Source organism: Chlorocebus sabaeus, chromosome 1 (genome assembly GCF_047675955.1).
Source record: "Chlorocebus sabaeus isolate Y175 chromosome 1, mChlSab1.0.hap1, whole genome shotgun sequence".
Classification (NCBI taxonomy): domain Eukaryota; kingdom Metazoa; phylum Chordata; class Mammalia; order Primates; family Cercopithecidae; genus Chlorocebus; species Chlorocebus sabaeus.
The window spans coordinates 31,957,923-31,983,452 of NC_132904.1; the positions used below are offsets into that span (position 1 = coordinate 31,957,923).

At 43.8% G+C, this 25,530-nt stretch overlaps 1 protein-coding gene across 1 annotated transcript in view; it reads right to left on the reverse strand.

Moving 5' to 3' along the window:
- Positions 1-13,823, reverse strand: part of QSER1 (glutamine and serine rich 1) — an 84,592-nt gene extending 70,769 nt beyond the window's left edge. Inside the window, exon 1 of the mRNA XM_008002673.3 lies at positions 13,526-13,823. Coding sequence (XP_008000864.3) covers positions 13,526-13,728 — 203 coding nt within the window. The 5' untranslated portion in view covers positions 13,729-13,823. The remainder of the gene's footprint in view (positions 1-13,525) is intronic.
- Positions 13,824-25,530: the final 11,707 nt, after the last annotated feature.

Genomic DNA, 25,530 nt, shown 5'->3' on the forward strand with positions numbered 1-25,530 from the left:
ACCCTGTCTCTTAAAAAACGGAGTTTTGCTCTTGTTGCCCTGGCTGGAGTGCAGTGGTGCGATCTCGGCTCACTGCAACCTCTGCCTCCCAGGTTCGAGCGATTCTCCTGCCTCAGCCTCCCAAGTACCTGGGATTACAGGTATGCGCCACCACACCTGGCTAATTTTGTATTTTTAGTAGAGACAGGGTTTCACCATATTAGTCAGGCTGGTCTTGAACTCCTGACCTCAGGTGATCCACCTACCTCAACCTCCCAAAGTGCTGGGATTACAGGTGTGAGCCACCATGCCCAGCCCCAATTTTTTTTAACTTAAAAAAAAAAAAAACTAAAAACTAAAAAATAGTCTTTTTTATAGTAGAGAAAATCAACTTGAAGGTGGCTAATTCTTGTTCTGCACTATGAATTCACAACAAAGGTTAAAGAAATTATAATGAATTTTAGAGACGTATATATTTTAATACAAGTTATGCACTTTATGCACTAAAAAAGATTTTATAACATATTAATCAAATGTCATAACACACAAGTTTACTATCTTTTAAATTTCCCCTACTAAGCATATCTATTAAGAGCAAATAGTAGACATACTGTGAAGTATGCTTGATATCTATGAGGATGGTGCTAACATGACCTTCTTAAAAGGCAGCCCAGTAGATCAAGGTTAATTAGCTGGTATACTAGATTAGCTTTTTAAAGCAAGTTTGGAATCTTCAACTTCTATGCCTTATTAAAACACAACTTAGGGCTGGGCGTGGTGGGTCACACCTGTAATCCCAGCACTTTGGGAGGCCGAGGCTGGCGGATCACGAGGTCAAGAGTTCGAGACCAGCCTGACCAACATAGTGAAACCCCATCTCTACTGAAAATACAAAAGTTAGCTGGGTGTAGTGGCGTGCGCCTGTAATCCCAGCTACTTGGGAGGCTGGGGCAGGAGAATCGCTTGAACCTGGGAGGCGGAGGTTGCAGTGAGCCGATATGGCACCACTGCATTCCAGCCTGGGTGACAGGGCAAGACCCCGTCTCAAAAAAAAAAAAACAAAAAAACCCACAACTTAGGAGTCTTAGAAACAATTTTAATCATTACCATGTTAGAGGATCAGATTTGAGTCAAAAACCTGCTGTTTAAAAAAAAGTAATACAAAGGTATTAACAAATAGCAAAAGACCATCTCTAAGTTTTGGGTTTCTTGAGGAGTTGGGGTTTTCCGCATAGGCACAGTTCTACTTAATTCCCATCCTTCCAAATGGTTCACACTTTTACTCTGGCCTCATTCCACCAGTGCCTTGTGGCTCTGGCCAAATCAAACTCTGACTTGAAGTAGTTTAATGTCTGTTTAAGTGAAAATAGTACCAGCTGCTTTACCAGAGTAGTGTTCATCTTGCAGTTTTGCTCAACATGAGAAATGTTTTAAAATGTTAAGCCATCTGATCTAAGCAGATCCAAGCAAAAGTATTTTAGCTTATCCACATATTTGTGTTTGCTTCACTGGGTCAGACAAATCTGGTCTCAAGTTACTTAAACAGGATCAGTGATCACACAGTAATGAGAATGATGGCATTAGGCCATATGAAAATTTCATTATTTTACGTTTAGTTACACCCCATAAATGCCTACATGCCTAGCAACATAGGAGAAGCTACACGGTAAGGATCCCTAAAGAGTCTTTAACTTAGAGAGGCCAAATTTAAACTCTGAAATATTAGACAAGTAAAAGCAGAATATTCCCCATTAAACATATTCTTTATTAAATCAATATTCACTTAACACTTATTATATGCCAGGCAAGTGGGGGGAAACACAGCTGAAGTTCTACTGTCAAAAAACACCCAAGCTAAAGGACAGAGACTACAATAAACAAGAACAGAGAAGTATTTATATCAATGATTGATAAACGTTATGAAGAAACCTTAAGCAGGGTTGACGGTGATGGGGGTGCATACCATTCTTTTGAGGGTACCAAGGAGAGGCCACTGATCAACATGAGGAACTTATGCAGATTATCTCAGGAAAAAGTGGTCCTGGCACAGGAAAAAGCACAAAGGCCGTAGATAAGAGCATTCCTAACACCATTCAAGGAACAGTGAAAAAACAGTGTGTTTCATTCAAAGATAAAAGAGAAGATGGTTCTGCAAAAAAAAAAAAAAAAAAAAAAAAAAAAAAAAAAAAAAAGCAAAACGAGTGGATATACTGAAACCAGGCCCACATCCTCTCATTTACCTCTTCATATTATACAACATCCATACACGTATTCATATTCACTGCTAGCACATTAAGAAATGCTTACTACTGGCTGGGCGCGGTGGCTCACACCTGTAATCCCAGCACTTTGGGAGGCCAAGGTGGGTGGATCACGAGGTCAGGAGTTAGAGACCAGCCTGGCCAGCATGGTGAAACCTTGTCTCTACTAAAAACACAAAAATTAGCCAAGCGTGGTGGTGCATGCCTGTAATCCCAACTACCCAAGAGGCCAAGGCAGGAGAATCACTTGAACCTGGGAGTTGGAGGTTGCAGTGAACTGAGATCACACCACTGCACTCCAGCCTGGGTGACATAGCAAGACTCTTTCCCACCCCACCCCCCCAAAAAAAGAAAAAAAGAAATGCTTACTCTTGCCTTGACTGCAGAAAGGCCTAGACTGGAAAGCCCCGGCTAGATTGGCCTGAGTCAATGTAAGGAAACTGTGTTAGTAGCAGCCTAGTAACAGAAAGTCACCTAGCATGTGGCTGAAATTAAAACACCAGAAGCAGCAACAGGGATAAACATTAAACAAAGAAATAAGATTTCCTGTAAGCAAGTTAACCCAAGGAACAGGTAATTTTTTTTTACAAAACTTTTAGTCTCATTTCAACTAGGGGCAAAAGAAACTTATTGGGGCCGGGCATGGTGGCTCATCCCTGTAATCCCAGCACTTTGGGAGGCCGAGGCGGGTGGATCACTTGAGGTCAGGAGTTCCAGAGCAGCCTGCCCAACACAGTGAAACACCATCTCTACTAAAAATACAAAAATTAGCTGGGTGTGGTGGTGGGCATCTGTAATCCCGACTACTCAGGAGGCTGAGGCAGGAGAATTGCTTGATCCCAGGGGTGGAGGTTGCAGTTGCAGTGGACTGAGATCGCGCCACTGCACTCCAGCCTGGGCGACACAGCAAGACTGTGTCTCACAAACAAACAAATAAAAAACTTACTGAAGCACTCTGTTTCCCAATGTAACATTTTTTCTTCTCATTTCAAAAGTTAGCACTTTCAAGTCATTGTTCAAATATCATTTCAATGAGCCTCCCCAGTCCACCTTGTTTGTAAATCAGAAATGCCTCCCCCATCCACATTCCATTCTTCCTTATTCTGCTTTTCTTTTCCTGGTATCACCTCCCAACATACTAGATAATGTACAGTTATGTTCATTTTTTAATCAACTGTCTCACCCCATTCGCCTCAGGATCTTGATTTTGTTCTCACATGTATCCCAAGCCCCCAGAACAGTGTCTAGAATATGAGGTGCTTCAGGTCAGTTAAAATCTCTGAACTACCCATCCCTATGGCAACTATTCAATTTGGTATAAGCCCATGTCCCCACGTTTTCTCCAAAAACTTTTAGCAAAAGTACGCTCTGGGAAAATGATTCTAATTTTTTTAAAAATGGAAAATATAACCTCCCAGCATCAATGTTAAATCACAAAGACCCAACATCCTTCTTCAAAGTATTCTATCATTAAACCTCTTTCTGACTTCATTTGCCAATTCTATTTAATCCCATACCCTCAACTTCCCAAAAGGATTTTTCCCTGAAAGCTTATGATTAATAGCACAGTTTCTGAAGTTATACCTCCTGGGTTCCAATCTTGCCTCTGCCACTTACTAGCAGTGATGCTGGACAAATTAATAATTCTCTCTTTGCTTGAGTTTCCTTGTCTATAAAATGGGCTAACAATAGTACCTATATTCTAGAATTATTGTGAGAAGTTAAATGAAATAACACTATAAAATTATTAGGCCAGTGCTCAGCACATAGTAGGCATGTAAGAGACACTATTACCTACAACGGCAAAGGCTCAGTTCTCAGACTTTCATTCTTCACCCCCAAAGACCTTATCTCTGAGATTCCACTGTTGTCTCTATACAAATATCCAGTCAGACTCCTAAACTCAGCTCTCTGGTCTTGGCAGCTAAGGACAAATACTGTGGGGAAAACAGAAGTGTTAGAACAAAGGAAACCTGGTGGGACTTTAGATCTGTTGGTCAAGGAAGGTCTTTGTAAAGAGACAATATTTAAGGAGAGATAAGAATGTCAAGAAGCCAACACTGATGAGATCCAGATCAGTGGTTCTCAAAATCTCCTCACTGGACGAGCAGCATAAGAATTACCTACGAACTTGTTAGAAATGCAAATTCTTAAGCTCCACCCAAGACCTATGGATTCAGAAACTCTGGAGTTGGGCCCAGCAACCTATGTTTCAACAAGCTCTCCAGGTGGTTCTGAAGTACCACTGAGCTACAGTAAGATCCTGCCAGGGAAGGGAACTGCCAGGCTTGTTCTTGCCTCGGGACATTTGCACTTGCTGCTTCCTCAGATCACAGGGAAGTGCACTTCCTCCAGGAGAACATTTTCTCAGTTATTTGCTTGCCCACCTCCTTCACCCAAGAATGTAAACTCCACAAGAACAGAGATTTTGTGTGGGTTTTTTTGTCATTTTTTTGAGACAGGTCTCACTCCCTTTGCCCACGCGTAAGTGCAGTGGCACGATCGTGGCTGACTGTAGCCTCCACCTCCCAGGCTCGAGCGATCCTCCCACCTCAGCCTCCTGAGTAGCTGGGACCACAGGCGCATGCCACCATGCCAGGCTAATTTTTGTATTTTTGTAGAGACGGGGTTTCACCATGTTGCCCAGGCTGGTCTCAAACTCCCGAGCTCAAGCCATCAGCCCATCTTGGCATCCCAAAGTGCGGGATTATGGGCACAAGTCACCACACCTGGCCACTCCCTATCCTTTACAGTGGAGAGACTAAACTCCATGATCTGTCATGAGAAGCCCTCTACAATCTAGTACCAATGCTCTATGATACAGTGTTACTCCGCTGAGCTCCCCAATGAATCACACCTTGGTGTAGTTTCCCTCCCATGACGATTCTGTAATGGACCAGGAACTGCTTTGACCAACACACTGGCAGAAGTGATGCTATGCCAGTTCAAGGCCCAGTCCATAACTGGCCTAGCAGATTCCATTTCCTCCCTCTTGGAACACTTGTTCTTGGAAGTCCCTTCTTTGTACTAATCCCTTATTCCACTATGCAACATTAGCAATAATTCAGATCAGTTTGTATGCAATCTACCTGACAAATGCTACCATGATCCCCCTTGAACTCAATATAATTTTCCCACTATTTCCCCTGAAGTATTTTTGTACCCCTTGAAAATAGTCTGACAAGTATTAATAGCATAGTTATTTCATTCATAACTTCATAGTTATCATTCATAACTTCATAGTTATTTCATTCATTCATTGCATGTCTGACACAATGCGTCAGACATTGTTCTAAGTGCTGACAATAAAGTTAATAATCTATATGCTATTCTATATGCTAGACATCACTCTAAATACTTTTCTAAGTTTTTCCATTTAATCTTCAAGAATTCGAAAAGTGTCCTCATTTTACATAAGGAAACTGAGGCACAGAGAGGTTAAGAAACTTGTCTAAGATCGTACTGCAAGTGGCGGAGTCAAAATATAAATTCAAACATTCTGACTCCAGAGCTTATGTTATCAACTACTATACTAACCTGCCTTGTACAGATGTGAACAAGACAAAGATGTTCCTGTTCTCATGGAACATGCATTCTATCAGTGATGGTTAGTGGTATTGGGAAAGGGTGGTAATAAATGATACATATAAATCAACAAAATTACTCCAGACAGTGAGAATGCTCTGAAGAAGTAAAATTATCATGTGTCAGTGATGTGCAGTTACTTTAGACATGGCAGCCAGAGAAAGCCTTTCTGAGAAGGTAACATGTGGGAAAAGACCTAACTATCAGCAAAAGCAGAAGCAGCAAAGCAAAGACCTGCAAAGAAAACTTCAGTTAAAGAGAACAGCTAGTGCAAAAGTCCTAAGACAGAAATAATCTTAGCATGTTTCAGGAACAGAAGTAAAGCCAGTATGGCTGAAGGATGGTGGTGGGAGGGGAATGACACGAAGTTGGATAAATTAGCTGAGGCTTAGATCATGCAGGGCTTTGTAGGCCACGATAAGTCATTGGATTTTTCTTTCTTTCTTCTTTTCTTTTTTTTTTTTCTTTAAGGAGTCGTCTTGCTCTGTCACCCAGGCTGGAGTGCAGAGGCGCCATCTTGGCTCACTGCAATCTCCGCCTCCTGGGTTCAAGCTAGTCTCCTGCCTCAGTCTCCTGAGTAGCTGGGACTACAGGCGCCTGCCACCATGCCCAGCTGATTTTTGTATTTTTAGTAGAGACAGCGTTTCGCCATGTTGGCCAGGCTGGTTTCAAACTCCCGGCCTCAAGTGATCTGTCTGCCTCAGTCTCCCAAAGTGCTGGGATTACAGGTATGAGTCACCACACCCGACCAAGTCATTGGATGTTACTGATTAACACTGGAAGGTTCTAAGCAGGGTAATGACATTACCTGACTTATACTTTTGAAAAGTTAATTCTGGCTGTTGCATACTTAATAAATTATAGAAGGCCTAAAAGGAAGCAAGAAAAGCAACAGGAGGCAACTGCAATAATCCATGCAGGAAATTACAGATATGGAGACTGAACCAACAGGATTTGCTGAGGGACTCGATATGGGAAGGAATGAAATGAATCATGGATGGCTCTAACCTTCTGGACATAAGTAATGGAGTAAATGGTGATAATAATTACTGAGGTGGGGAAGGCTAGAGGAGGCCCAGGTTGACAGGGTGACAATCATGTTTTGGACGTGTCATTTTGGAAACACCTATTCAATATTCAAATAAAGATGTCAGATGCTAGATAAGAATCCAGAGATATAAATTTGAAAGTCATCTCATATATACGGCAACTACACCTAGGGTCAGTGGAAAGAGAAGAAAAAAGGACAGAACTCCAAGTTTCTGAGCACTTCAACATTTAGAAGCCAAGCAGAGAGGAAGCAAGTGCATTGCCCTGTCACCCTCCAGATCACAAGTTCTTTAAGAGGCAAGACAGTGTTTTCTTCATTTTTGCGGCACCAGAACTTAGCTGAGAAACAGAAACTCAGAGACGGTCACTACATTTTAATGAGTGATTGCATGCTTGTCACTTGATTTCTCAAGCTTTCACTGCAGAAATATAGTAACTCAAGGAAATACAGGCAACACTGCCTTAACAATTGTAGGTACTCAAATATTTGTTTAATGAATGAAATAAAGCTGTGTTTTGGTAGACATATTTTACTACTCATTGTTCCAGAGAATATAGCAAGGAAAGGAAGAAACAAGTAGTAGCTCATATCCCCACGCTGCTAACCAAAGATAATCACAAACTTACCCTTCATCTTGGTCCCAATTACAGGGTAGAGGGGGAATGGCAGTAGAGGCTGCAGCAGGAAGAAAGCGGCTTCCAATTCCCACACTGAAGCGGAGTTCTGGCTTTCATGATATAAGCATGTATTAAGCACCAACTATATACCATGGATTAAAGTAAATACTAAGTACTACAAATATAACAGCAAAACAGATAGGGTTCCTCAAATAACCTCCATTCTGAAGAAGACACATATTACATAGACAATACATAGGTATATTTCTAAGAATATGAAAGTAAAATAAAATATTCTGTGAAAACATACACCATTGCACAAAGCAACAAGGAGTGAGGGTTGAAAATACTGCAGGTTTCTCACATGAGATACCTTAAGTCAGGGTGTAAGGTGGGGATAGGGTGAGAGTTATCTAGGTGAAGGTAAAGGCGATGAATGAAAACTTTAAGGTAAGAAGGAATTTAGGATGATTCAAAGAATTTAATATGGGCCAGTGCTAGGCATGGTGGCTCACTCCTGGGAGGCTAAGGCAGGAAGACTGCTTGAGGCCAGGAGTTTCGGACCAGTCTGGTCAACATAGCAAGACCTCATCTCTAGAAAAAATTTAAAAATTAGCCAGGTGTGGTGGCACATGCCTGTAGTCCCAGCTACTTGGGAGGATCACTTGAGTCCAGGAGGTCGAGGCTACAGTAAGCTGTGTTCATACCACTCTACTCCAACCTAGGCGGCAGAGTTAGATCGTGTCTCAAGAATAAAAAAGAAAATAAATTTAAAAAAAAATAGGTCAGTAAATGCAGAGCCATACAGAGCACATTACAGTTTGTGTGTGTGTGTGTGTCTGTGTGTATGTGTCTGTGTGTGTGTGTGAGACAGAGAAAGAGAGAGAGAGACAGGTTCTCCCTCTGTCGCTCAGGCTGAAGTGCAGTGGCACCATCACAGCTCACTGCAACTTCCACCTCCCAGGCTCAAGCCATCCTCCCGCCTTAGCCTCCAGAGTAGCTAGGACCACAGGCGCAAGCCACCATGCTTGGCTAATTTTTTCTATTTATTTTTTGTAGAGCTAGGGTTTCATCACATCGCATAGGCTGGTCTCAAACACCTGGGCTCAAGCAATACTCCCACCTCAGCCTCCCAAAGTGCTGGGATTACAGGCATGAGACACCACTCCTGACCATATTACGGATGTTTAAAAACGTGACCTTAATATGTAGGAGTACCCATGGAAAGGCTTTAAGCAAAGGACCAAGAGCAAACTTGTAGATGTGTGTTTTTAAAAATCACTCTGGATGGTTTAAGAAGAATGAATTGAAGGGAGGAAAGAAAAGGTCCAAGATGACTAAATTAGGAAGCTACAGCAGTTGTCCAAGTGAAAAATAAGGGTGGCTTGGATCAGCTGGAGCAGTGGATACAAAAGAAGCAGAGAGTTTCAAGACATTAGATTCAAAAGCAGTAGGTCTTAGTGACCAAGCACACAACTCCCACCATCTGAGGGCAACTAGGTGGACAGAGGTATGACTTAATGACTTACTGAGATGGGCCTCACTAGAGAAGCAGAGGTGTGATGGGTTGGGAAAGCGTATCATTAAGCTCAAGTAAAAGCTCAAAGAGGTAGTTGGTTATGTGATCAGGTTCTCAGAAGAGTCTGAGGACCTTAGAAGAGTCTGCTCAAACATGGGCATCTCCACTGAGATAGTATTTAAAAGCATGGACATGGATGTGAGTCCTTAGGAGAAAGCAAGGAATGAACAAGAAATTTACCAATCCCAAGCCCTGAGGAAACAGTAACATGCAGAGATTAGAAGAGGAGTAAACACCAGTGAAGAACAGGAAAAAGCAGTGGGCCAGAAAAGTAGGAGGAAAACCAGGCAAGTGCAGTGCTATGGAAGTGAAAAGGAATATATTTCAACTAGGAAATGGTCAACAGTGACAAAGAACACTGAAATAAGGATATTAATGATGCTTAGGTTTCCAGGACAGCTCACAGAAGCTCATTTCACATATAGGTGGATTACAGCATTCCACTATCTTACAATAAAGCAGTGTAGTTACACTGGCCATCACGCAGGCTCCAGATCCACAATGCCCAGTTTTCAATCACAGCTCCACTATTTACTAGCTATGTAGCTGTAGGTATAAATTACTTCATGTCTCTATCCCTCAGTTTCCTCATCCATAAAAGGATGGTAAAAAGAATGCCTACCTCAAAGGATTTTTATAATGAATTTTGATAAATGAATGTGTGTATGTATATGTGACTTAAAACAGCTAGCACAAATTAGTTGCTCATGAGGTAAATGACAGCTACTATTACTTACAACATGGTTTCCATGGGAAAAAACTCTCTGAACTCTAACAGTGGAAGTTTGTCTGAAATAAACTTTCATTAACTTGAGATTGTTCTTACTCCTTACAAATTATGATCTTTAAGGCCTTTTTCCAAAAACCTTGAGGAAAACTCTAGATTTGAAATGTATCAAACAAATGTCCATCATATAGAAACTGACAGGTTTTAGAAGAGCTAATCATTACTTTGGTTTTTCAGAGGAGTATTTATCATACTCATTATACATCCTACTAAAAAAAAATTGCATTAGGAATTCTAAAAATAGGTGCCAAAAATCATTTCAAGTTAGAAAGGTGAAAAACAGGCCGGGCACAGTGGCTTACACCTAATCCCAGCACTTTAGGGGGCCAAAATGGCCGGATCACCTGAGGTCAGGAGTTCGAGACCAGCCTGGCCAATGTAGTGAAACTCCACCTCTACTAAAAATACAAAAATTACCATCCTGGCCAATGTGGTGAAACCCCAACTCTACTAAAAATGCAAAAATTAGCCAAGTGTGGTGGCAGGCGCCTGTAATCCCAGCTACTCAGGAGGCTGAAGCAGAATTGCTTGAACCCAGGAGGCAGAGGTTGCAGTGAGCTGAGATCACGCCAATGCACTCCAGCCTGGGCAACAAGAGTGAAATTCCATCGCAAAAGTAAATAAATAAATAAATAAATAATAAACAAATAAAACTATTTAAATGCAAAATATTTCCATTCCCTTTCTGGTGCATATTCAAATACGAACACATCGATTATCACCATAAAACAGCCTGCCTCTTCCTGTTGTGAACAAGATAAAGTATCAAGTACAGAATGGGACAGTGGATCTGCAGACTCCTGATGACCTTCTTATTTCCCAAGCCACGCAAAGGTATTTACAACATCCAAAACTGCACCCCAAAAGGTATTTCCAACTGCATGGTGTTCAGCAAAGGACATGTTCGTTCATTTAGTTCCTAAAACTAACTGAAAAGAGCACAAATAAATGAAGATTTATATGGCCAGTCCTTATTCCTGCACTTTCCAAGTACCTAGCAAGTACTCTCTAAGAAATATTCACAAATCTCTCTGTAAGCCCTATTTAAGGTAAAATGCTCGAGTTTCCCACTCTATTTTTCAACTGTTAGTACCATAAAACTACCTAATAACTAATAGAGCTGTTGTATTCAAAAAAAGTATTGTTTCAAACTCATGAAAAGCTCTTTATCATGTACTTTCCTATAAACTGATGAAAATGATGTATTTCAAGACCAAGAAGGCATAAAGTAGGATGTTAGATCCCTGTCGGCAACAACTGAATGTCATTACCATCTGTCAGCTTCTGAATAGGTTACAGGAAACAAGGTGTCAGACAGGCTAATTCTTTACGGATAAGCATCCATATTACATCATCACAACTAGTACTCATTTGCACCTTCAGAAGAAACTGCCACAAAGGGGAACAAAAACATTCAACTGATACGTGCATTATGAAAAAGCTTTTTAAAATGGTATAAAAATATAAATAAGCTTCTGAAATGTAGAATATTTAGACTTACAGGGCATATTTCAGATTTGCTATTGTTGATATAACTGAAATCAAAGAGGAATATTTGCACAGTTTGAGGAATAAAATGAGGTATAATTCAGAAGTGTGTGTAACTCTGTACAGATGGCCTGATCCCAATACAAGATGTTAACAAAGCAGGTTGGCGGGGGAGGGGGGTAAACCTGCATTTTCTATGCTGTATTTTAGCTGATTCCCGCCCCCCTTATTTTTTAAAAAAGCAGGGGGAGAGGGCATGGGGGGTAACATTTAAGATTCAATAACTTCCAGTAAACAGAAAATAAATCTCCTTTAGATTATGTATGCCAAGTGAATCTACTTACTGTTTTCAAGTGTGTTTGGGAAGTCATTCCGTGTTACTCTGATAAATAAATTTGGAAAATATGACAAGTAGATTTTAGTTTCTTGCCTCAGAACTATTCTACCAAAAGAAGTAACTAGGTAGTATTTCAGTTTCATTTACCTAATGAAATATTTTTCATTTAAAACATAAAAAATGTGGCACAAATACCTATCATGCTGTTCAATGATGAGAAAGTAATTTTAATTTGTAAATTATCCTAGTCAATGCAAAAAGCTACTTGAAAAAGGATAGTCAAATTACCATCAAAAAGAAATAACGGGTGAAGTGCCAACCGTCTTTCATAAAACTCCTTAAAATGGCTTACTTGTATGTAACACAAAATTATGGCTATTTCTGAAAGGTTTCAGCATTTAATTACTTAGCTCCAAACTGGCACATCACATTATTTTTGTTAACTCCCACGTCTTTCAAACAAAGGGCCTAAAATTTTCTGAGAAAGCTTATATCCCTATTCTTGAAGCAAATTTTTCTCATTCTTTCACAATCATCCCAATGGACAATCTAAGACAAAGACCAGCTACTCTTCACACTTATATGCTCAATCATGAACGTGGAACTTTCATAAAAACAAAGAAGATAACCTGGAACACGGTAATGTATAAACTTAAAACAAAAGTTCACTTCTGTCGTGAAAAATAATGAAGAAATCTGATGAGATCATAAAGCCACGAAGCTTCCTGTTGGTAGCTGAGGATGAAGTCATTAGCAACCCAGGATTCCCTGGTCAATGTAATCAGAAGCTGCACCTACCAGATTCTGTATTGTTCGGGAGAGGTGGCTTTAAAACACCCCGCTCACCAATCCTCCAAACCAGACCACGCCTTCCAGTTATCATTCAAATGGGACCGTTTCACAGTGTGGCACTACTATACTACACATTTCCCGCGAGCTTAAATATCAAGTAGGAGTCAACGTTTTAGATTCCCTTGGTCATGCTGCAGGAAAGATGAACTCTTGAACCTCGCGCTACATAATGCACCCGGACTTTAGAGGCCGAGATGGAGAAGCATGCTTTGGTTCTTCAACCTTTATGGCCTTCACTACCCCCACCCCAACCCTCGCCCCATTTCTTCCCAACTCTCTGTCACCCCGAGGCACAGAAAGATTCCTTACTTCCTGCTGTTGTTAAAAGGGGAGGAAACCAAAGAGCAACTTTGAACGAGTGGAAGAGAAATCGCCTAAATCTTGGCCACCAGCGCAGACATATGTCACCCGGCCCTGGAGCCGCGTTCGCGCCCTGCCGGGCCCCCTCTTCTGCCCTGCGCCCCGGGGGTTCTCCCGTAGCCCAGCCCTCCTGGGTCCTCCAGTGTCTCCGGGACGCGGCTCCGCGACTACTCCTCTCCCGCCTCCGCAACCCTCACACGCCGGGGTCCCCAAGACTGCATTGTCGGCCACCCAGGTTCCAATACAATGGATCGCCACTGCCCCAAACTCTCCGGCGCCCCCTTCGGACCCCCGGCGCCAATCTTGGGTCTCCCAGATCCCGAGTTCAGCCACGAGCCCAAACTTCACCATGTGAGAGCCCAGGACCCGAGAGGTGACGGAGCCCCACGACTCCCGCCCAGGTCTCCCTTCACCCGCCGTCCCCAGGCACGAATCCTGCACTGGGTGCCCCCACCCACCCGCGACCACCCCGTAGGAGTCATCAGCCGCCTCCCCCGAGCTGGGCGAGGGCTAGCGGAGGGCTCCCCGCCCGGCCCAGACCTCTGGGCGGCGCTGCAACGGAGCGAAGGCCCCAAACGCATCCCCGGCCTTTCCTGGTCCACCGCGACCCCGCCGCCCACCCTCCCTACCTGGCCTTGAGGCTGGGGCTGCTGCCGCTGCTGCAGCTGCCGCTGCTGCAGCTGCTGCTGGCGGCGGCGGCGGCGGCTCGGGGTTCGTAGGCCCAGGCTGGGGCGGGGGGCTGCGCTGCGGCGCTGGCGGGGGCGGGGGCGGCGGGGGGCGCGGGCGGCGGCGGCGGCTCGGTGAAGCCAGAGGTCGCGTAGTTCCTGTCCATCGTGGGGGTGGCGTAGGGAGGGCGGGCAGCAGCGGGGGATCCTCCAGGGCTCCGTGTGAGGGGGGCGGGCAGGGAGAGGGGGCGGGGGAGGAAGAGGAGGCGGCGGCGGCGGCGGAGGGAGCTGCCTCCTCACATGGCCCCTGCGAGCAGGCGGGAGAAGGGCGCGCTGTCGAGTCTGGGACGCAAGGACCCGGGCCGCGGCGGGCGGCGAGGCCCCAGCTGGGCGTCAGGGAAGCGGAGGCACCCGCGGCCAGGACTCGCGGCGACGGCGGCGGCGGCGGCCGCTGCGCCCCATGTTGGTGGATTTCCCAGGATGCACCTCCCGCCCCCCTCCGCCCCGCGGCCTCGCCCCGCCTCCCCTCTGAGCCCCGCGCTTGCCGCTCGCGGGGCGGGCGGGCGGCCGCGAGGCCTCCGTTGCCGCCGGACGCTTCGCGAGGGACAGCTGAGGCCGAGGAGGCGCAGGCCTGGCCGACTTCAGGGACTCCGAGAGGCGCCCGCCGGCCGGAGCCCGCGAACCGCAGACTTCCCGCCCTTCGCAGCCCCGAAGGGAGGTGTCCGCACTCGCTGCGTCCCGCGTGGGAAGGGACCGCGCCTGGCTATCGCCCTGCGCGGGGGAGGGGAAGTGGAGCGGAACCCAGCGTAGGGCGCTGCGCAGGGGTAGCCGGGTCAATGCTTTGCTTGGAGCTCACTATTTGACCCTTCGGGTTATTTTGAGGGACTCCAGTACTCAGTTCTCTGATCGCGATTTCTTTCTCTGCGCCCCAATCCAGAAACAGCTGAGCGGGCTCTTTTACAGTTCCGCTTACTCCCTCCCCAAAGCTTGCTGAGCTAGAGGAGCCTTTTCCTGCTGTTAGGGGAGATTTATATTCAAAAAGATTCAAATTCAAACGTATTATTTTCCAATCCTCGCTGAAAGGGCCTTTCCCAAGGGCTCTTATTAACTGTCCCCACCCCCACCTTGAGGATTTTTCTCACTCTGGGTTTCAGAATCTTCTATCCCAAGATAGACAACCACCTCTTCACTGATTAATCCAACTGCCATCTGGATGACTTTAATTACAATAAATTTAAACTCACTATGCACTCTGATGTTGAGGGGTTTTGTTTGAGATTTGGAACTTAAGCAGGACTCTCTCTCCAAACATTTCCTATCTGATTTCCAAGCTGTTTGGTGTGCGGTAATTTAATGACTATTTGCGGTTCTTCTGTTGCATAGCAGACTTGTATTTCTTGTAATAACACATGAGTAGTGAAACTAGGGAATCGTACAAATCATCGTTTGGCCCTTGAGCCGTAAATTTAAAGGTTAAAATAACAGTAAAGTTTCGATTTAATGACCACCTCCTTTTAAAAATCAATATTGGTTTAACACCTATTATGTGCTTAGCACAGAAATCTATCCCTCAAGATAAGCCTAACGTAAAGGTTTAAGCAAATCAGACAGCCGCAGTGAAAGACCTAATAAACTTGATACATTATCTCTGATGACCATTGAAAAAGTTTAAACTTTTATAATATCTGGTGTTGGATCTGCTATGCCTTGCGAGATTAATTTTGTTCTGGAAGATCCTGTTTTCCTCCTGGCGCCTACATCCTTTTGTTCCTATTCATTCCTTTTTGCAAGTTTTTCTGCACCTGTGATGCTTGGAGCCTGGTCCCCGGGTGGGTAAGCAAGGAAGTGAGTAGTCGTTATTTACAAATGAATTCAAACGTGTAGGCACAGCGACTTTGCCAATTTTATGTTAATTACAAAATGCATTTACCGAGGATATCTTTGAAAAGTGGTTTTTCTTGGAAAAGGAATTTGCCAACTAATCTGAGTTCCTGCAGAGAAGTACCGTAATTCTTCATTACATTTATTTTTCTTCCTGCAAACTGGAAATGTGGGATCTAAATTAAAAAGTTTTCACAACTAGCTATTATATTTATAAGTACTTTTGTGAGCGCTAAAGTTCTGTCTCTGTGAAAAGTATAGGAAATGGAGTGGCATGCTATAAATGTTTTATGGCACTTAGTTTGAGATACCCACAACTGGCACTCAGAGTGACTTAGGCAGGCAATACCAAACAAGTGGCAATAAAACCTTTATAGTCCCTCACACCATTATGTAGTTTGTTTATGTCACATAAATCAGAGAAAGATATTAAGGAAAAATTCTAGTGAGTATTTTTAGTAATATTACTCTGTCACCATATGTTCCTTTGCCATTTAAATGAAATTTCCTTAGTTCACTCTAAATCAGTACAATTATATTTATTTTCAAATGTTACATGTCTACAAATAACATGATTACATTTTTTATTATACTATTTTTAATTGACAAATAGTTGCATACATATATGGGGTACAATGTGATGCTTTGATATATGTAAATAAATCTTTAAAGAATTTGTGCAGTTGATGATACTATCTGAAGAATGTCTTCTTTCCTACTGAAAATACACTTCCAGCTCTGTGAACGTTTCGGGATCTCTCAAATGATTCATAACCAAACTGCTTCAAGTCTGATCTAGGTAGTGTCAAACTCTAGAATGAGCATTGTTGGTCTCCCGTTTTTTGATTGTTTGTTTGTTTGTTTGTTTTTTGAGACAGTCTCGCTCTGTCGCTCAGGCTTGAGTGCAGTGGTGTGATCTCGGCTCACTGCAACCTCTGCCTCCCGGATTAAAGCGATTCTCCTGCCTCAGCCTCCAGCCTCCAGCCGTGGTCTCGTTTTAAATAAAAATGTTCCTTTTATTCTTTGCCCGGATCCTACTCATCCTTCAAGATCCAAATAAAGTATTACATCTATCATGACATTATGCAAACTGCCTTAGGCAAAATCAATTCCTTTTCATTTGTCCTCTGGTGCTTTATTCCAATTTCTATTACGTTTAACACTATCCTATTGCATTACAATTAGTTGGGTGTCTGCCTCTTTTCCTCATAAATTACTTCCTCATAAAGGTCTTAGGTTCTGTAAAGACAGGGGTTGTATTAAATTTACTCTCGTATTTGCAGCATTTAGTATTATGCTTGACACTATATTAGGCTCTAAATGCATATTTATTGATGAATAAATATGCATGCTACTTAAAAAATGCCCATTCCGAAGTTCCAATTAGTAATTTACATATTCCTTTCCTTCCCCCCACCCAAAAAAAAAAGACACTATTTCTATCTCAATTCTAAAATCGGGACAAGATTTGAAAATCAAAGGCAGTTTGGTTGTAAGATGAATTGGAGTAAATTCTACACTTAAGAAGGAATCTTCAGCACTTTGGAAGGCTGAGGTGGGAGGATTGCTTGAAGCCAGGAGCTCAAGACCAGCCTTGGACACCATAGCGAGACCTTGTCTCAAAAAAACAACAAAAAAAGCTCTTTCCTTCTTCCTCACCTCTATGTCCACTTCCTTCTGAGTTTGTTGTCTAGAATTAGTCATGCCTTAGAATATGCCCATGAACAATCCCCCCACATTTTCCACCCTAACTCCCATCCCATTAGAAAATCAATACGTATTTCACAGGGCGTGGTGACTCATGCCTGTAATCCCAGCACTTTGGGAGGCTGAGGCAGGCGGATCATCTGAGGTCAGGAGTTCGAGACTAGCCTGGCCAACATGGTGAAACCCCGTCTGTGCTAAAATACACAAAAATTAGCTGGGCATGGTGGCGTGTGCCTGTATTCCCAGCTACTCAGGAGGCTGAGGCAGGAGAATCTCTTGAACCCAAGAGGCAGAGGTTAAAGTTAGCTGAGATAGCGCCAGTGTACTCCAGCCTGGGTGACAAGAGCAAAATTCTGTCTCAAAAAAAGAAAACAAAAAAAAGAAAAGAAAAAGAAAATAAGTATTTCAACTGGTAGAAAGACTGTAGTTCTATTGAGTACATAGTTCATTGCCATCCTTTTGTAGTTGAGGAAACTGAGGCCTGGCATTGAGTGACTTGCTTTATAAGGTGATGGAGGGAATCAGTTGGGGCGAGACCCAGGAAACCCTGTCTTCACTGAGGTGGCCTTGTTCATTAGCTTGTTGGGAGATGCAGAATTTGGGGTTGCCTAACTGGAAATGTAGTCAGTTAAGTCCACACACTCTATGTTACAAATAGACCAACCATCAAGAAGAAAGATCCAAGAAGGTCAAGTTTGCAGTTTCACTGAGAATACAAGGAATACGTGTGTGAGAAGTGATTTGAACAGGGAAAGAAGATATGGTTTAAAATTTTTCCCTTCTCTTCTGTCATTGAGGGAAACTGTAAGCCCTGTCTTTGCCAGAGCAGCCCTAGTTTCCATCTCTTAGGTCAACATCATAAATCAAATTAAAACATTAAAAATGAAGTAAAAATTAGCCAGGCATGGTGGTGCACCTGTAGTCCTAGCTACTCAAAAGGCTGAGGCGGGAGGATCACTTGAACCCAGAATTTCGAGGTTATCATAAGGAACGATCATGCCACTATGCTCCAGCCTGGGCAACAGAGCAAGACTCTGTCTCTAAAGAAAAATTCAAATAAAAAAAGTTAAAAAGAAACAAAGTCCCACTATAATTTCCTCTGTCTCTGAGGCTTGACCCTATCAGTCATCTTTGACTCTGCTCTTTATTGCCTGCCATACCCCTCCCCAGAGACAGCAATGGAATCAGGAAAGCTGCTGTTTAATCCTGCTTCTCTGGAAGCTGCAGCCTCACTAGGGGGTGTCCCTGAAAGAGCTTCAAGAAACGTACTTGATCATCAATTTTGTGTGGAGAGGTAGTTTTCTGAGCTATGGATATGGAGGGACTTTGGGGCACTGATGAATGGTTTCGTTGATCAAGGGCCTGCAAAAAGCAAGGTTGAATGATTAGAAACCAGGAGGTCTGGGAAAGGAGTACAATTTAAGTATAAACTGGAAAGACAGGACTGTGGCCTTATCATGAAGTCTTCCACTGAGAGGATATTTTATCTCCCTAAATAGATTACAGGAGATTTAAACCTATTCTGTAGCTGAGAGTGATTCTCGTAAGAATAACCAATACATATTGACCATGTATGTCTTAGGTCCTGTGCTAAGGGCTTGATGTGGAATTGTCACAATCCTCATAAGATCCTTAAGATGTGGGTATGGATTATTATTAATCCTGTTTTATGGGAAATTGAAGCTTAGTGAAATTAAGTAACTTTCCCAACATTGTACAAGCTAATATAAGACGGTGATGCAGGCAGGGCCCGGTGGCTCAGGCGTGTAGTCCCAGCACTTGGGGAGGCCCAGGTGGGCGGATTGATTGAGCCCGTGAGTTCGAGATCAGCCAAGGTAACCTGGCAAAACCCTGTCTCTACAAAAAATACAAAAGTAGCTGGGTGTGCTGGTGCATGCCTGTATACCAGCTACTTGGGAGGCTGCAGCAGGAGGATTACCTGAGCCTGGGAGGCAGAGGTTACAGTGAGCTGTGATCTTGCCATTGCACTGCAGCCCAGGCAAGAGTGAGACTGTCTTAAAAAAAAAAAAAAAAAAAAAAAAAAAAAAAAGACAATGATGCAAGAGGAGCTTTAAATAAGCTGTTTGACTTCAAACCAAATAAGCTTGGTTAGGGAGTTACTGCCAGATTTCTTCTCTAAAGAGTTACTACATTTTACTTTGTAATCAATAAGTATTTTGTGGATACTCGAATATTGTGTAAATTCCTGAGGCCGGTGCAGTGGTTTACGCCTGTAACCCCAGCACTTTGGGAGGCCAAGGCGGGCGGATCACCTGAGGTCAGCAGTTGGAGACCACCCTGGCCAACATAGTGAAACCCCATCTCTACTAAAAATACAAAAATTAGCTGGGCATGGTAGCAGGCACCTGTAATCCCAACTACTCAGGAGGCTGAAGCAGGAGAATTGCTTGAACCCGGGAGGCAGAGGTTGCAGTGAGCTGAGATCACGGCATTGCACTCCAGCCTGGGCAATAAGAGTGAGACTTCATCTAAAAAACAACAACAAAAAATTCCCAAGGCATCATTCTTTCACCTCTGCTTTTAGCATATGTATTAGTGAAACAAGAGTGTTCCCTAATCTCCCTGGCAGGATGTGTGACAGGGGTGTGGTTTGCCTATTTGGTTGCCACCACTGCTCAAACCCCTGAGGGGAGGCGGAGCACGCCGACAGGCAGGCACAGGAGCACAAGGGGGGGTGTGTTACCGTGTGCCCTTTTAGCCTTGCCGTCTGCAGACAGCTTGAGTGTTGGCCAGCTCAGTGGACCCTCTGCCTTTTTGCAAGAGCAGAGGGCCAGTGTGACAGCTTTCTGTATCCTGAGCTCTTGTCTAGCATCCCGTAAGAATCACGTCACACACAGGCTTGAAGGATGAATGTCGGGTTTTTTTATTTTTTATTTTTTGAGACGGGGTCTCGCTCTGCCGCCCAGGCTGGAGTGCAGTGGCCGGATCTCAGCTCACTGCAAGCTCCGCCTCCTGGGTTTACGCCATTCTCCTGCCTCAGCCTCCCGAGTAGCTGGGACTACAGGCGCCCGCCACGTCGCCGGCCAGTGTTTTGTATTTTTTTTTTAAGTAGAGACGGGGTTTCACCGTGTTATCCAGGATGGTCTTGATCTCCTGACCTCGTGATCCGCCCGTCTCGGCCTCCCAAAGTGCTGGGATTACAGGCTTGAGCCACCGCGCCCGGCCGAATGTGGAGTTTTATTGAGTAGCGGAGGTAGCTGTCAGTGGGATGGATGGGGAGCTGGTAGGGAGGATGGAGTGAGAAGATCCCTTAGAGTTTAGCCTTCCAGCGGCCAAACTCCTCTCTGACTGCCCTCAGCCAAACTCCTCTTGGTATTCAGACGTTCCTCCTCTTCTCTCTTTCCCTGCTGTGCTATGCCACCGCTCATCTGCTTGTCTCCTTGTCTCCTCATCTGCTTGTCTGCTCATCTGCTTCTGGAGCCTGAGGTTCCAGGTTTATATGGGTAAAAGATAGGGCGCATGGTGGGCCAAAAGGCAATGTTTTGGGCATGAAAATAGGAATGCCTGTCTCCATTTAAGGCCATGATCTCCAGGCTTGAAGTTGAGGCATTTGCCCGGGAACCACCCTCTTCTACCCAGAATTTCCCAATCTCCCTGTCTCGTGTTCATATCATTAGTTTCCTATGACTCCTGCAACAAATGACCCCAAACTACATGACAATAGAAATTCATTATCTTACAGTTCCAAAGCCTAGAAGTCTGAAATCAAGGCATTGGCAGGGTCACACTCCCTCTGGAGGCTCTGCTGTACACGTACAGAGGACCAACTGTAGTGATTTTTCTAACTTCATCATTCCTTCTACAATCATTAGTTATCATTCTCCAAGAATGATTGTTCCTTATCCCTGTTAAAAAGAAAAGTCTCAGATAAATTAAATTTAATAGAGCTTAATTGAGCAAAAAATGACTTGGATTGGGCAGCCCCAGACAAGAATAGGTTCAGAGAGGCTCCAGCACAACTGTGTGGTGGTGGAAGATTGACAGACACAAAAAGGAAGGTGATATACAGAAAATGGAAGTGAGTATTGATATCATTTGGCTCTATGTCCCCACACAAATCTTATGTTGCATTGCAATTCCCAGGGTTGGGGGAGGGACCTAGTGGTAGGTGATTGGATCATGGGGGCGGGTTTCCCCCTTGTTGTTCTCGTGATTGTGAGTGAGTTTTCCTGAGATCTGGTTGTTTAAAAGTGTGTAGCACTTCGCCCTTTGCTCTCTCTCTCTCATGCTGCCATGTGAAGAATTGCTTGCTTCCCCTTTGCCTTCTCCCACGATTGTAAGTTTCCTAAGGCCTCTCCAGCTTTGCCTCCTTTACAGCCTGCAAGTCAATTAAACCTCTTTTCTTGATAAATTACCCAGTCTCAGGTAGTTCTTTGTAGCAGTGTGAGAACGGACTAATACATGTATACAAACAGCTGATTGGTTACAGCTCAGTGTTTGCCTTATTTGAACATGTTTTGAACAGTTGGCCACCCTTGGTTGGCTAAAACTCAGTTACTGGCACAAGAATAGGTACAATCTATTTACACATCCCATTAGGTTGTAGTTCACCATGTACGGAGAAACTTTTAGGCTGACGTTAAAATATGTAAGGCAGCAGCTTTAGGCTAAGCTTAATTTAAAATTCCTTGTTTATTCATATCAATATGTACTCATGGATTTTTATTTTATTCAGCAGATTTGTAAAGGATTAACTCAGCAGGTGTGGGTTGTTCAAACCCTGTACATCGCAAAGAAAGGTTTGGCCCTTGCCTAGTTTCAAGGCTCTTAATAGAGAGTATTTTTGTTTAATTAAGGCCTTGGGCCACACCAGATCATTCATGCTAACAATGCAATTTATAGTGGGCGCTTTGGGCCACATAATATCAGCTTGACCTCTGGAGAGATTGGAGAGTTCAGGTCAGCCATAGAAGCAATTACATGACTATGCAAATGACCCCCAATAAAAACCGTGGACACCAAGGCTTAGGTGGGCTTCTGATTGAAAATACTTCACGTGTGTTGTCACATAGTATTAATGTCTGCACAGCTCCACTGAAAGGGGACACTGGAAGCCTGCATCTGGTCTCTCTTGGACTCTGCACTATGTGCCTTTTCCTATTGTTGATTTTAATTTGCATCCTTTTACCGTAATGTATCATAACCATGAGTATAACAATGTGTCTAAGTTCTTTGAGTTCTTGTAGCAAATCGTTGAAATTGAAGGTGGTCTTAGGGGTTCCCAACCATAGGATTATAATCCATTACCACATTTGTTTATTTTGATGTTCAAATAGTCTCAGATTTGGACTATCATCCAAACATATAAGTACTTTAGTATACTTTCTCACAATAGGGAGTGTACTTTCTCACAATAGGGAGCCAGGAGAACATTTTAAGCAGGAGGGTGATTTGATCAACGCTATGGAAAACATTCTCTTGCCTTTGCTAATGTCCCACTGTAGTCTACATCTTCAGCCTGGTTGGAACTGGTATGCCAACAAGACAAGTATAGACCCTTCATAGATTTACACACACATAGTACACACACACACACACACACACACACAAAGAAAATTAAAAAAAAAAACATTTTATTACCTAGGACAGTCTCATTGTACACCTGTTGTCCCAGTTGTTTGAAAACACAGCTTGAGGCAAATATTTTTCAGAGGGTTTGTCTCCAGAGGACTGAGCCCCAAACTAAGGGTTGTAGAGCATATATTCTCAAGCCTCAGCTTCTCTTTGCTACAGCCTGGCCTAAGATACCAAAGCACACTCTGCCTTCTGCACAGCTGGCTATATCCTCCCCCTTTCCTTAGGTACTTCTCTATTCCCTTTATTGCAAAGCCCCAGATATGGTGGTGATAAAGGAAGCTTGTTGGGAGAGATCTAGACTTCATTTAAGTATCATGCAAGTTAATTTTTTTTTTGAGACAGAGCCTTGCTCTGTTGCCCAGGCTGGTGCAGTGGCATGATCTCGGCTCACTGCAACCTCCACCTCCCAGGTTCAAGCAATTCTCATGCCTCAGCCTCCTGAGTAGCTGGGATTACAGGTGTGCACTACCACACCTGGCTAATTTTTGTATTTTTAGTAAAGATAAGATTTCACCACGTTGACCAGGCTGCTTGTTAATTTTAGTATATGTATACTAACTGATATAGTTTGGCTATAGGTCCCCACCCAAATCTCATGTGGAATTTTATTCCCCATGTGTCAGGGGAGGGACTTAGTGGGAGGCGATTGAATCATGGGGGTGGATTTCCCCCATGCTGTTCTCATGATAGTGAGTGAGTTCTCATGAGATCTGATGGTTTAAAAGTGTGGCATTTCCCCACTTGCTCTCTCTCTCTCTCCTGCTGCCATGTGAGACGTGCCTTGCTTCCCATTCCCCTTCTGCCATGATTGTAACTTTCCTGAGGCCTCCTGACCTCTCTCTTTTTTTTTTAAGATGGAGTCTCGCCCAGGCTGGAGTGCAGTGGCGCGATCTCGGCACACTGCCACCTCTGCCTCCCAGGTTCAAGCGATTCTCCTGCCTCAGCCTCCTGAGTAGCTGGGATTACAGGTGTGTGCCACCACATACAGCTAATTTTTTGTATTTTTTTAGAGACAGGGTTTCACTAGGGTCAGGCTGGTCTCAAACTCCCGACCTCATGATCTGCCCACCTTGGCCTCCGAAAGTGCTGGGATTACATGCATGAGTCACCACACCCAGTCACCTCTTTTCTTTATAAATTACTCAGTCTCAGGTAGTTCTTTATAGCTTTGTGAAAACAGACTAATACACTAGCTAAACATATCATTGCTTGATATCAGGTTAAATTTTGTCACAGGGATTTTTCTGTTTCTTAAGATCCAAAAAGGTAGACTCAAGCTTTTGTGGAAGTCCAAAACCCTCTCCCAAATATCTACAAATTCTGGAGGGGCTTACAGTCTCTTGTCCAATATGTCTTCAACTTTCTGCTTCCATGAGTGCTTTCTCTGTTCAGTGGAAAAATTGAAATTCAGCCTCTTCATAGAGTCCTTCCTCCACCAAAATACATGCTCACAGAACATTTATGAAAGTAACAAAGTGAACACTGGACTATTCATTACACCTGTTTAATTTTATTGCACCATCAGTCTATTTATGTATACTCATTTTGCTCCCGCTCGTGGAATATGGCTGCTTGCTCACAACTTTAAAAACTCAGAGGAACATTGCTCATGGCATGTTGTAACAGACCCCTTGAATGCCCACATCACATCCCCTGGCTCAATTCTGAGACAGTTCTAAACCTACTTCACACTCACAGCATCTTTCCTCAAGATCCTGCCATGTGTCTTTCTATATTCTGCTTTTTCTTTTCTTTTTCTTTTTTCCTTTCTCCATTTTTTTTTCTTTTTTCTTTTTTCTTTTTTTTTTTGAGACAGTGTATCACCTGTTGCCCAGGCTGGAGTGCAGCAGCTCAATCAAAGCTCACTGCAGCCTTACCCTCCTGGGCTTGAAGGATCCTCCTACCTCAGACTCCTGAGCAGCTGTGACTCCAGGCACACGCCACCATGCCTGGCTATTTTTTTTTCTGTAGAACAGGGATCTCCCTATCTTGCCCAGGCTGCTCTCTAACTCCTGCGCTCAAGTGATCCTCCTGCCTTTGCTTCCTAAAGTTCTGGGATTACAAGCATGAGCCATGGTGTCCAGCCCTTTTTTTTTTTTTTTTTTTTTTAAGAGACAAGGTCACACTCTGCTGTCCAGGTTGGAGTGCAGTGATCATAGCTCACTGCAGCCTTAACTCCTGGGCTCAAGTGATCCTCCTGTCTCAGCATGTGGAGTAGATGGGACTACAAGTGTGCATCACCACACTTGGCTAATTTATTTTAATATTATTATTTTTGGTAGAGACAGGGTCTCGTTTATTTGCCTAGGCTGGTCTGGAACTCCTGGCCTTAAGCAATTTGCCATCCTCAGCCTCCCAAAGGCCTGAGCCACTGTACCTGGCCTTTATTTATTTATTTATTTTATTATTATTATTATTGAGACAGAGTCTCGCTCTGTCACCAGGCTGGAGTGCAGTGGCGCAATCTCAGCTCACTGCAACCTCCACCTCCCAGATTCAAGCGATTCCTCTGCTTCAGTCTCCTTAGTAGCTGGGAGTACAGGTGCACGCCACCACGCCCAGCTAATTTTTTGTATTTTAGTAGAGATGGGGTTTCACCATGTTGGCCAGGATGGTCTCAATCTCCTGACCTCGTGATCTGCCCACCTTGGCCTCCCAAAGTGCTGGGATTACAGGCATGAACCACCTGGCCTATTTTTTAATTTTTTTAAGAAACAGTGGTCCGGGCACAGTGGCTCACGCCTGTAATCCCAGCATTTTGGGAGGCCAAGGTGGGCAGATCA